We start from the raw sequence: 13,188 nt of genomic DNA on the forward strand, positions 1-13,188 counted from the left end.
CATTGACAAACACAGCAAAGCGCAGGAAGTCCAAGTATCTCTCTCCTCCACATGGATTCCATCCTATGTCAGGGTAGCCTTTAGAAAGAAGCATGGGACACATTCGCAGGCCGCAGCCAGCCAGGTATGTCACTACCTGTGTAGCAGGGAGAGCCAAATAATGTTTATGTGATGTTAAACATTTTTACCAGAAAATCATCCACTACAAAAAACAAAGTTCATAGCACTACCATCTCGAGGTCTTGTTCTTGTAGAGCCAGGGCCAGCTCATTGTTGTCAATGCAGGATGCAGCAGCAACATCAAGAGGTGTGGATCCACGCATCCCTACAAATCAACACATTAAAAACTCAAGTTAAAACTTTTTCCAAAATAAAGAGTAATACAGGTCCTGCTTGTAAATATCCTTGGTCCACTTTCACTCTAGTCTGATTTGTAGTGATGTCTTTGTATTTCAAAATAAGAACTATATTTAGACTTTAACAGTATCCATTGCTTAATATTCTACATCACTGTAAATGAGGGGTACAAAGGGGCTGACCTAGTCCAATGCCACTGTTCTGCAGCAGGTATGAGAGATGGTCAAACATGGATCGCTGGTTCTGACGGCTGATCCTACAGAAGTAGCACAGGAAGCGACAGCAATTGGTCACCATTTGCGGGAATCGAATTTCCTAAAGGCAAAAAAAAAAAAATCATACCATTTACCAGACAGAGATTACATCTGTTTCAACTGTACTTTAAATGTCATTTCATATATATATTTAGATCTTATTTCAAGGGCCGAGTTGGATCCTCGTCACAATATTCAGTATATAACATAAACACATGTATACCTTAGAGTCTCCACCACCTCCTAGCACGTTTACCATGACCTCCATGACTGTCTCATGCATGCCCAGGGCTCGCATCAGATTAGGGTGCTGGTAAAACACTTTGTTGTTCATAATGTTCCTACAGAGGCAGACAATAAGAATATTAAATATCACATTGCAGGCGAACATAAATTATTCTAGAGGCTTATGTAAAAAAGCAACAAACAAAACGTAATTTTTATGTGATGACCTTAAGTACTAAGCCCTTGATGTCTGTGCTCAATATTCTAAATCATTCCAAATCATTTCAAGTACAAACCCAATGCTCTGGATCATAAGCCTCTCCTCTTCTGGGCCCATCTGGACGATGAGCAGGGAGCGGATCTGCCCCAGGCACTCTAGCATGTCCATGGTGTCCTGTATAGACACAGCGTTAATGGCATAGGCCTTAGGCAGTGCGCGGATCAACTCTCCCAGAGCATCATACTGGCGGTGGAGAAGACTGAACATCAGCCGCACCAGCTCAGGGTTCTGAATGAAGGATTCCTGAGCCCAGAGAATCATAGTGTGGGATATCAACTCCTGTAATGTGCCTGAAGGGTAGAATTTTCGATAAATGTTAAAGTACTAAAAGAAATCAACAACTTTGTGAAAAGAAAACACCGATCCATACGAGAGGAAAGCAGGTAGCAATCTTCTGGGGGTTGCTTAACTACTTTTACTCACTAGGTTTGGGTTGTTCCTCTGGTTCTGGATCCTCTTCCTCATTTTTCTTCCTGATGTTCTTGACCTTCTCCACAAGACTGAGCAGTCTTCCTCTGAGAGATGCATCCACTTCTTTCGCCTCCTCTTCTTCTTCAACATGGACACCTGATGTACAAAAACAAACATTGGTAAGAACAGTGGTAATATTAAAGGGATAATTCACCCAAAAATTTAAATTCTCTAATTTACTCACCCTCATGCCATCCCAGCTGTGTATTTCTTTCTTCTGCTGAACACAAATGAAGATTTTTAGCTCTGTTGGTCCTCACAATGCAAGCGAATGGGTACCAATATTTTGAAGTACATAAAGGCAGCATAAAAAAATATCCATATGACTTCTGTGGTTAAATCTACAGTATATCTTTAGAAGCTATATAGCAGGTGTGGGTGAGAAACAGATTAATATTTAAATCCTTTTTTACTATAAATTCTCCTCCCTGCTCAGTAGATGGAGATATGTATGAAGATTGCGAATCGCCAAAAACAAAAGAAGAATAATGTGAAAGTGGAAATTGATAGTAAAAAAGGACTTAAATATTGATCTGTTTTTCACCCACACCTATTAAATCTCTTCTGTAGCCGTTATATGCTTTTGGACCTTCAACGCTTTGGTACCCATTCACTTGTATTGTATGGACCAACAGAGCTGAGAAATTCTTCTAAAAATCTTTGTTTGTGTTCAGCAGAAGAAAGAAAGTAATTCACATCTGGGATGGCATGAGGGTGAGTAAATGATGAGAGAATTTTCATCTTCATTATATCCACATAAAGTCAAAATGTCTTCTGAAAGTAGTGAAAAACTATATTTTTTTGTATTAGACACATGTGTAACTCTATCAAAATGCATGATTTTGGAGAAACAAAAAGGGTAAAATTATATATTTTTAAAAAAAATGAACCATTAAGTTTTTTTTTTTTCCCTTTTATGATTTAATAATATGTGCATCAAAGTCTTAAATCTTCAGAAAAAAAAAAAAAAGAACAAAAAATTTAATCAGTTGATCAGGCATGCGTCGAGTGATAAAGAATTTGATCACAGGTTGTTTAAGCAACATTATATATGGTTAGTGCTTAGGGGTTGTAATGTGGTTGTACAGTTTGTGAGATGTTTTGAACTGACCGCAGTGATTCAGGAGGTCATTATGGAAATTCTGGAGGGTTTCACGCACTTCTTCAGGCACTGGGCAGTCCTCGTCCTCTGGGCTGTGCTTGAAGTTTGTCAACAGGAAAACCTACATACACACACACACACACACACACACATGAACATATAAAAAAAACTAATCAGTCTTCCTGAAGGCAGTTTTAAATATGGGTTTAAAGTAGAACAATGGGTAATGTACCTGTTCCTGAGGAGGGGAGCGGAACTCTCGGGTCCTGCGAGCAGTTTCAGCGGCGGACATTGTAAATGCTTTCATTAGCTTGCCATATCTTTCACGCTGGTTTAATTGGATCTGCTGTACAAAGTTATTGGAGAACGCCAAAATAGCCTCAACTCTGTGTCTGAGCTCACAGTCACAGAAATACTGTAGAAGCGTACACATCTGAAAACAGGGAGATAGACAGAGACATAATGTAAGAAATAAATACATTTATAAATAAAGAATAAACTGAGAATTAAAAGATTTAAGAAAAAAAGTAGTAAAATTGGAATTATATTGCTTTTACGGTGTTTAAAATATGTCCCTATTCAACTTTCTGTTTCAATAGAAAATACATCAACACATGAAAGAAAACTTTGTTTAATGAGGTCTATGAAACTTACCTGCAGTTTTACAGACTCTGGAAGCTTCATTTGGAGCAGCCCCTCCTCCGGTGCTTCCTCTTCCTCCTCTTGGGCTTCCTCTCCTACTTCTTCTGCCTCCTTCTCTTCCTCTGCTTTTTCTCCATCCACCTTCTCTCCTTCCTCCTCCTCCTCCTCCACTGCCTTCTCGACCCCTTCTCCTTCCTCTCCTTCCTTCTTCAGGGCTTTCAGCTCCTCCTCCTCCTCCTCCCCTAGTCCTTCATCCATTGCCTCCTCCTCTCCTTCAGCCATCTCTTCTTTCTCTTTCACCTCCTCTCCCTCCTCCTTGGGAGCAGCTTTCTCTCCTGATTCCTCTTTCTCTCCTGCCTCCTCCTCTTTCTTTCCGAACACACTAGGGTCAATCATCTTGAGGATGTGCTTGACGTCATCGTCATTGAAAATGCCCATAATGAGGAGGGTGCTGATTAGTTTGAGGATGGGAACGAAGTGGAACTCAACGCTGCCCCCTACAGGGTCGCGCATAGCCTGACTGCCATCCAACACAGCTTCAGTCAGCATGCTCAGAGCTTGGGTCTTAAGCTCCTGCAAGGGCAAACAATGCACAGATATTAACAGAAACATAGTTTTGTGCGCATCCATCCATCTAACCATCAATCCCTCCATTCATCTATTATCTTTGTCTGTATCAAATACACTTTGATGGTGTCAATCAATTAAACATTTTTATTAGAATTAAATACATGATGTACTAATAAATGAATTGAATTAATCAGAAAGTATTGCATATACTGTATCAATATTTGCTGAGAAAAGCCCCCAAACTGAAGATAATTCAAATAAATTACATTATTGCGACAGACGAGTTAAATGAGTTAAGATGAAGTGGTTTAAGAAGTCTACACTCACTGAGTACTTTATTAGGAACACTATGGTCCTAAAATAGTGCCCGACGTGTTCTTCTGCTGTTGTACCCCATCTGCCTCAAGGTTCGACGTCTTGTGCATTCTGAGATGCTATTCTGCTCACTACAATTGTACAGAGTAGTTATCTGAATTACCATAGCCTTTTTGTCAGCTCGAACCAGTCTGGGCTGCTTTTCCCTAAAGCATCATAAGCCTAAGTAGATCGTAGAAGCCACTGCCGCCAATGGTCTTTCGATCAACTTAAGCTTGCGATGCTTTTGGAAATTGCAGCCCAGGCCAATCTCCATTGACCTCCGTCATCAACAAGGCGTTTCCATATTCAGAACTGTCGCTCAATGGATGCTTTTTGTTTTTGGCAGCATTATGAGTAAACTGTAAATCCCAGGAGATCAGCAGTTACAGAAATACTCAAACCAGCCTGTCTGGAACCAACAATCATGCCATGGTCGAAATCACTGAGATCATATATTTTCCCCATTCTGACGGTTGATGTGAACATCAACTGAAGCTCCTGACCTGTATCTGAATGATTTTATGCATTGTACTGCTACCACATGATTGGTTGATTAGATAATCACATGAATAATTAGGTATATACAGTGCATCCGGAAAGTATTCACAGCGCTTCACTTTTTCCACATTTTGTTATGTTACAGCCTTATTCCAAAATGGATTAAATTCATTATTTTCCTCAAAATTCAACAAACATTACCCCATAATGACAACGTGAAAGAAGTTTGTTTGAAATCTTTGCAACTTTATTAAAAATAAAAAACGAAAAAAGAATCACATGTACATAAGTATTCACAGCCTTTGCCATGATACTCAAAATTGAGCTCAGGTGCATCCTGTTTCCACTGATCATCCTTGAGATGTTTCTACAACTTGATTGGAGTCCACCTGTGGTAAATTCAGTTGATTGGACATGATTTGGAAAGGCACACACCTGTCTATATAAGGTCCCACAGTTAACAGTGCATGTCAGAGCACAAACCAAGCTATGAAGTCCAAGGAATTGTCTGTAGATCTCCAAGACAGGATTGTATCGAGGCACAGATCTGGGGAAGGGTACAGAAATTGTTTTGCAGCATTGAAGGTCCCAATGAGCACAGTGGCCTCCATCATCTGTAAATAGAAGAAGTTTGGAACCAGGGAGGTGACCAAGAACCCCATGGTCACTCTGACAGAGCTCCAGCATTTCTTTGTGGAGAGAGGAGAACCTTCCAGAAAGGAAGGAAGCCACTCCTCAGTAAAAGGCACATGACAGCCCACCTGGAGTTTGCCAAAAGGCACCTGAAGGACTCTCAGACCATGAGAAACAAAGATTGAACTCTTTGGCCTGAATGGCAAGCGTCATGTCTGGAGGAAACCAGGCACTGCTCATCACCTGGCCAAAACCATCACTACAGTGAAGCATGGTGGTTGCAGCATCATGCTGCGGGGATGTTTTTAGAAGCAGGAACTGGGAGACTAGTCAGGATAGAGGGAAAGATGAATGCAGCAATGTACAGAGACACCCTTGATGAAAACCTGCTCCAGAGCGCTCTGGACCTCAGACTGGGGTGAAGGTTCATCTTCCAACAGGACAACGACCCTAAGCACACAGCCAAGATAACAAAGGAGTGGATCCGGGACAACTCTGTGAATGTCCTTGAGTGGCCCAGCCAGAGCCCAGACTTGAACCCAATTGAACATCTCTGGAGGGATCTGAAAATGGCTGTGCACCGACGCTCCCCATCCAACCTGATGGAGCTTGAGCGGTCCTACAAAGAAGAATGGAAGAAACTGCCCAAAAATAGGTGTGCCAAGCTTGTAGCATCATACTCAAAAAGACTTGAGGCTGTAATTGGTGCCAAAGGTGCTTCAACAAAGTATTGAGCAAAGGCTGCGAATACTTATGTACATGTGATTTATTTATTTTTATAAATTTGCAAAGATTTCAAACAAACTTCTTTCACGTTGTGATTATGGGGTATTTGGGGTTTGTAGAATTGAGGAAAATAATGAATTTAATCCATTTTGGAATAAGGCTGTAACATAACAAAATGTGGAAAAAGTGAAGCGCTGTGAATACTTTCCGGATGCACTGTAGGATTTCCTAAAAAAGTACGAGTAAGAACTAATTTGAAATTGCGCCTTGAGACCATTGCATTGCACACTCTGCATTGCACATTGCATTGCACTCTGTCAGTGTTTCAACACAAGAACCCATGTAAATAGCTCCTTACTCATTTGTGCTCTCAGTAAGTGTGCTTTGGCGAGGCATGTTCCCTATAGTGGTATCTGGAGCTTTGATGACTGCAGAAAATGCAAAAGTTGCTATGCATTTAGGTGGTACTTCAAGCTTGAATTGCTCTGATGGTAGAAAAATCCTTATTATGCAATAAGGGGGCATTCATTTTAAATTTACACAAATTTTGTGTTAATTCAATTATTTTTGTAAAATGTTCTTTTTTTTATAATGAATAGTTCCAAATTAATGTGTTAAACTGCCAGCCCAATATACAGTGTACATAAATGCATCATTGTACCTGCAGTGGGATAATGGGGCTAAGGGTGTACAGGTCTGGGTCAGTGCCCACAAAGTTGATGTTGCAGAAGTGTAGCTTGGGTCTGAGGCAGGTAGTGAGGCCCACTCCAGGCAGGTCATGAGCTGCCTCTGCATCCGGGAAAAGTGTAATACTGAGGGTCTCCTCCGACATGGGTATGATGAACTCCCGGTTGGTTCCCAAGCGGTTGCGTTTAGCTGACTCTAGGTGGATACTGATGAGAAGGTCGTAGTAGCCACTGCGGAGTGGGCCAGGCAGGTAGGTGTTCTCAATAGCGTAGAAGAGCTGTGATTCGTCCACATGACTGCAAAGAGCATGGGCCACACGATTGTTGCCCAATGCACACACGGCACAGTAAAGCATCAGAGTGTGATAGTGAAATTTCAGCAGGTCATGCCGCTCAGACAGTTCTAGGATATCAATACACCTACAAATGAAAGAGAAACCCATATGTCAGAAAATACACAATAACAAAATTCTTACAATTTTACTTGTGTGATGCTTGCCTGTGCTGAAGTTGCCGCCACGATGCTAGGGTGTTGTGGGTGGTTTCTAAAGCATTGCTAAAGTATGTGGTTGCTAGGGTGTTGCATGAGGTTTTTAGCACATTGGTTGCAGTTGCTAGGTCCTTTCTAGGTGGTTACTAAGGTGTTTTGGGTGGTTGCTTACTGGTCAAAAGAGCCCACTCCCAAGCCTTTATGATATTCTGGGTACCCTATAATAAATATCGCTTATGTTCCTCCTTCAATGCAAGTCCATAAGATTTTTATGCTGTTTTATCATTCGCCAGGTGAAAATCTCAAGTCCGATCACTTAGAAAACACACCTCACCTCAAAAATCACATGATTTAGGGTTTTAAAAAAATAAAAATAATCCTAAGTATGAGCAATGGTAATTGTGATGCTTGCTTTACCATGCACTGCTAATAATGTAGACACAACAGAATATAAGGCTGTATAAGGGTGAGACCTTAGATGATCTATTCTTAACTTCCCCTACCTGTTCTCTTCAGGTATATGCAGAGCCATCATAGTGAGAGGCTCAGTACATTCCACCATCCAGCCATGCCTCTCACTGACCCGCCTCACTTCTGGTTTCAGGAAATGGTTGGGCATCCTGCTCCAGATCACTGGGGTCAGCATCTCCACATCCAGCCGAGGTGGACACTGAGGCACTGGGTTCTTACGCTCACTATGGAACATGGCAGCTGAAAGAGGCATGATATTCTAAAGGACAGAGAAAATAAAAGTATGTTTAGTTAAAGAGATCAAACGAAAATTCCATCATAATTTACTCACCCTAATGTCTCTCCAAACCCAAATGACTTACTTTCTTTAGTGGACCCCAACATTTTTTATTTTATTAAAAGTTAAAAGAGGTAATTAATTCTTTGTTTTGAGAGTAATTAATGACTTAAATTTTGTTCTGTTTATTAGACAAAGTGATTGTATGCCTTCAGAAGACTGAAATATAGCTGTGTCATTTACTTTTACTGTGGTTTTATAGTTTATGTCCTTTTTCGAGCTTGACAAACTGGAGTCATTATTTACTTGCATTATATGGTAAATAAACCCTGTGAAGACTTTTTGAAAAATTCACCTTTTGTGTTCCACGGAAGAAAGTCATACCAGTTTGGAGCAACATAAGTGTGAGTAAATAATGACAAAATTGACTTCACTAGATTTGAGCAGTTTAAGTATTTCATATGAATAGTTAGAAGATAGGGCTGACCTTGAGTTTTCCCAGCTCCAGTTGCAGCATGTTCTGGCTGGCCGGCAGCACAAACACAGCTGGGAAGAGTTTTGAGTTGGGCTCCACCTGAGAGAACATACATCCACTGTACATGAGCTCAAAATCACAAAAACACTCCTTAAACAGTTAATACATTGACCACATGGAGCTGAGTGCCTTCACTTACATTACCTGAACTTACCTGATAGAAAGTGTTGACCTCCTTCCCATTGGCTGTGAAAGTCATGAGACCTGTTGCTAGGTCAACCAAGCAACCTATCACTTGATCCTCCTGGCTGAACTTCTGTTGGGAGTTGCTAAACTCTCCTCCCCACACCATGTAACAGTTACTCCTCCTTATACTGATAGAGAAATAGAATATCAATAGTCACATACTCATGACTGATGAATAAACACAAATTTGCATAGATAATCAAAGATAGGTAAACAACAACCACTGTAGAGCTTTGAATATGTGTTGTTGATTCATAATACTCTAAGGCTACATACACACTGCAAAACTTTGGGGTTGACACAGGTCTGATACTGATGTTTAAGCACACAAATACAGGCTTTGTCTTGATCAGGTTTATTAGATTTCATTCCATAACTATTCCCTGGTGGCGATATACTGTAGTTTGGAGCTATTGTCATACAATACTTCTGAGCCAGTGGTCTGCTTCGGACAGCAATCTGGGATTTGTCCACATCCCATAGTGAGATACCAAATGGATGTTAGAAAAAGAACGTTGGGTTACATATGTAACCCCAATTCTCTGATAACAGGAGCGAGGTGTCTCACCAAACTTCACTCCGTGCAGCAGCACGGGGAAGAGATATGGTGAGAATTATGTACAGGTGACAGCAGCTTATATCAGACAGGTGGGGCTTCCTGGTCACCTCTGTGACTTGTCTGTCATTGGACAGACGTGGTGTTATTAAATGCTTCCATGACTGGTCACGCCCGAGCCGTTTCCCATAATGGGATACCTTACTCTGATTATTAGAGAACTGGGGTTACATACTGTACGTAGCCTAAAATTTTTTGCAAACCTTAACTGCTGTGGTTTTTAATACACAACAGTTGCAACATCTAGTGGTTTAGTTCGGTTCAGCACACTACACAGATTTTATGTAAATGTGGTTCACTGCCTGCATTTTTCTGGATTGAATGTAGTTGTCACTCCTGTTAATAACCAAACTCAGTGTGTACAGAAAAGGATTAAGCACTCAGAAGAGGAGTGACAACCGTATTTAGTAGCATTGTGTATCTGGCCTAACTGAACTGAAATGAAAGCTGTATGGCATTACACATTTTCAGTTCCTTGTGGTGAAAACAACTTTTCCTTTCGTTTCACTCCCAACATATTCTGATGCTAAACTGACCACCACAATCAATAATCCTGTACATTTCCTGACTATATTAAATTTTATTGTATTGACTCTCACTTTCTGCACTGCAGCTTTTTGTTTTTGTCTTCATTCTCCTGCATTTAAATTGTTTGACCTGATTTTCACCACACTGAAAAAAGTATCGTGTCAACAGGGCTACCCAATGGTAATCTCACCTGTCGTGTATGTTGCCCTTGTCGTCTCCAACGGTTAAAGTGACAGTACGGACCTTAGACAGGTCAAAGTTGAGGTCATACATGTGGAAGTCCGGGGTGACCCAGCCCACCCACACCCCGCTAGGTTCTTGCCCGGCAAAGATACGCACAGAGTAATAGTACTGTACAGAGGATAGGAAAAGAGAAAAAGAAAGACGGTGAAGAAAAATGAGGCGAGTGTGTGTCATTTGTGACAGATCTGGTACTGAAGATGTTGGACTCACTGTAGTCGTATTGAGGATGATCTCTGGGTCATCACGATCATCTGGCACCACATCTTCAAACAAACGGGGCATAAGAGGAGGAGGGGGAGGGGAGATCATGGCCGCCTTTCTAGCCTTAAACAGGAAACTGGGGGAGGAATAATAATGGGCATAATGAAACATTAAATGCTATTAATGATCCATGTTTAAAATATCACCTATAGAATTTTGTATTAAATGTATAAACACTCACTGAGCACTTTATTAGGAACACCTGTACACATACTTATTCATGCAATTATCTAATCAGCCAATTGTGTGGCAGCAGAGCAATGCATCAAATCATGCAGATACGGGTCAGGAGATTCAGTTAATGTTCACATCAACCATCAGAATGGGGAAAAAAATTTAATCTCAGTGATTTGGACCGTGGCATGATTGTTGGGCTCAGACGGGCTGGTTTGAGTATTTCTGTAACTGCTGATCGCCTGGGATTTTCACGCACAACAGTCACTAGAGTTTACTCGGAGTGGTGCCAAAAACAAAAACATCCAGTGAGTGGCAGTTCTGCGGATGGAAACGCCTTGTTGATTAGAGAGGTCAACTGAGAATGACCAGACTGGTTTGAGCTGACAGAAAGTCTACGGTCACTTAGAAAACCACTCTGTACAATTGTAGTGAGCACAATAGCTCACTCTGAGTGTACATATACAGTATATATGCATATATCACTATAATTAATAAATTCATTTTCATTTTATGGACCATATTAGAACAATTTGTTTTCCAGAATTCTTTGATTTACCCCATACTCTTCAAAACTGAGTAAAACAAGTCAATATTTATCTTTATAAAGTTATCTGAAGGTGGTCGACATTTGTGATGCTGTATATCAAATTTAAAATCTGTTTTGATGGCTGTGTTAATTGTTGAACTTAGTATTGAACTTATTCAACATATTTATCTTATTATTTAAGAGAAATATGTTGAATAATTTAAGGAAAAAATATATATAGTTAGTTAAAATTACTGATGTGATAATTTATGTTTTGTCACAAAACTTGTGTTGTTGTGTTGGACTAATGAAATTCTTCTGTCATGTGACTAGGTTGAATTTTTTGAATTGCAATTCAGTAAATTCTCCCTCCACTCATCCAATTCAACATCATATGGGGTGTGGCCAATTCAAATTCCAACTCATGAATTGAAATGGAGCCAATTCTTAAACTATGAATTTGCCCAACCCTCCAAATCAGCTCTCACCCTTTCTTCTTTCCTTTCTCGGATACAGTGTCTTTGTCATTCTCCTTTATGCTCTGCACATCTTTGGGCACTGATGGCTCCTTTTCCTTCTCCTCCTGCTCTTTGCGACTGGCTGATTTCTTCAGCACCTCAAACTCAGAGTCAGGGTCCACCTCCAGCACCTCTTCCTCAGGGATGGTGAGGGCACGTGTAAGAGGAGTGGTGCCTGCGGTCACCTTGAAGGTCAGGTCGAACTCCACAGGCATGCTCAGTCTGAAGAATAGCATGTCTGTGTTAGCGTTTTGGGATCCAAATGTCTTGTGTGTTATTTTCAGACAGGGGGCACTGTCCACAGTTCCATCCACACGAGACACCTACAGGTTACACAAGAACAATAAAGGGGGTAAATAAACTATCTGCGCTAAATATGTAGTATACTTATCAGTATAGATGGATTAGCAATATTTACAGTACAAAACACGGTCTGTGTACATTTGTGTGCCCACTATCAAGGTAGAAGCATTTGCTCAACATGTGTATAATTTTGAGCAAATCGATTGTACCATATGCATTAGAAATGTCCTTAATTGAATGAAGCATGCTCTCATATCATATGCATTTACAGTACAGTAGTTCCAAGAAGTACTGTGAGTCTCAAGCCACACTTAATATATAAAGGTCTTTATATTATACAACAAAATAGCAAACCAAGTGGCAAGAAATATAAAACTAATAATGCTTTTCAAGAAAAACATTTCACAAAAAGAGGTTTCACAATAGATACATTGTTCAAAATTAAGACAAAAAGTATTGACACTTTCTGATTGTCAAAGTTACTGGAAAATGTCTGTAGTTGAAGTGATAAACTACATCTCTGATAATTCTGCTAGAACACCTGTGTGAACTTTAGAGAAACTGGCTACATACATCCACATAAAATCACTTTGAGACCAGTTGGTTAAAAGTAATTGAACAAAAAATGTTTACTGATGCCATTTGGGTTGATATTTTGTATCTAGTGCAGTGACATTTAGACATGTTTAAGTGTGATTTGAAGTATCCAAATACGTTTTTGGGGGTAAAGTATAAAAGTAATAAAAGGATAGCAAAAAAAGTGACCCCTCCAGTACCTCAATGTGGTTGTGGTCGGTAGGCACTGGAACAAACTGGGGCAGGCTCTTACTGAACCACATTGTGATGTCTCTCTTCATGTTGATGGCGAATGGCTCAAAGCCTTCTTGAAGTCCACAGATGGCAAAGTAGCGCAGACTGCTAACATTCTGGCCCAGGTTAATACGACCCACCTGAGACAGACCCAATGTGCAGACTGGAATAAAACCTGGAGGGAGGAAAACATGGAAAGAGACTTAGGGTGTTTTTAAACTTGGGTCCTCTTTAAAAGAACTAAACTCAGAACCCTTTAAGTGTACCAAAAAGTGAACCGAGTGAAAAAGGAGTTCTCTATGCATTCACACTGTCCATGGCCTTGAAAGTAGGCTCAGGTCTCTTTTTGATCCACTTCACCTGTTATGGAGTCTCAGTCTATTTTGCATTCACACTATATTTTTTGTTGAACCCAGACCACTTTTTAAAATACAATATTGATGATA

General features: G+C 40.4%; 1 protein-coding gene across 1 annotated transcript in view; it reads right to left on the bottom strand.

Annotated features, from left to right (window-relative positions):
- LOC127456501 (ryanodine receptor 1-like) overlaps nt 1–13,188 on the bottom strand; it is a 130,126-nt gene that overhangs the window by 62,426 nt on the left and 54,512 nt on the right. The window contains exons 28-44 of the mRNA XM_051725027.1: nt 12,709–12,917; nt 11,600–11,952; nt 10,358–10,484; nt 10,095–10,255; nt 8,729–8,888; nt 8,527–8,613; nt 7,795–8,021; nt 6,777–7,221; nt 3,344–3,904; nt 2,922–3,122; nt 2,699–2,810; nt 1,540–1,683; nt 1,133–1,406; nt 835–952; nt 540–672; nt 231–325; nt 1–136 (exon numbers count right to left, since the gene is read on the bottom strand). Coding sequence (XP_051580987.1) covers nt 1–136; nt 231–325; nt 540–672; nt 835–952; nt 1,133–1,406; nt 1,540–1,683; nt 2,699–2,810; nt 2,922–3,122; nt 3,344–3,904; nt 6,777–7,221; nt 7,795–8,021; nt 8,527–8,613; nt 8,729–8,888; nt 10,095–10,255; nt 10,358–10,484; nt 11,600–11,952; nt 12,709–12,917 — 3,543 coding nt within the window. The remainder of the gene's footprint in view (nt 137–230; nt 326–539; nt 673–834; nt 953–1,132; nt 1,407–1,539; nt 1,684–2,698; nt 2,811–2,921; nt 3,123–3,343; nt 3,905–6,776; nt 7,222–7,794; nt 8,022–8,526; nt 8,614–8,728; nt 8,889–10,094; nt 10,256–10,357; nt 10,485–11,599; nt 11,953–12,708; nt 12,918–13,188) is intronic.

This window comes from Myxocyprinus asiaticus, chromosome 18, assembly GCF_019703515.2.
Source record: "Myxocyprinus asiaticus isolate MX2 ecotype Aquarium Trade chromosome 18, UBuf_Myxa_2, whole genome shotgun sequence".
In the NCBI taxonomy this organism is placed as follows: Eukaryota; Metazoa; Chordata; class Actinopteri; order Cypriniformes; family Catostomidae; genus Myxocyprinus; species Myxocyprinus asiaticus.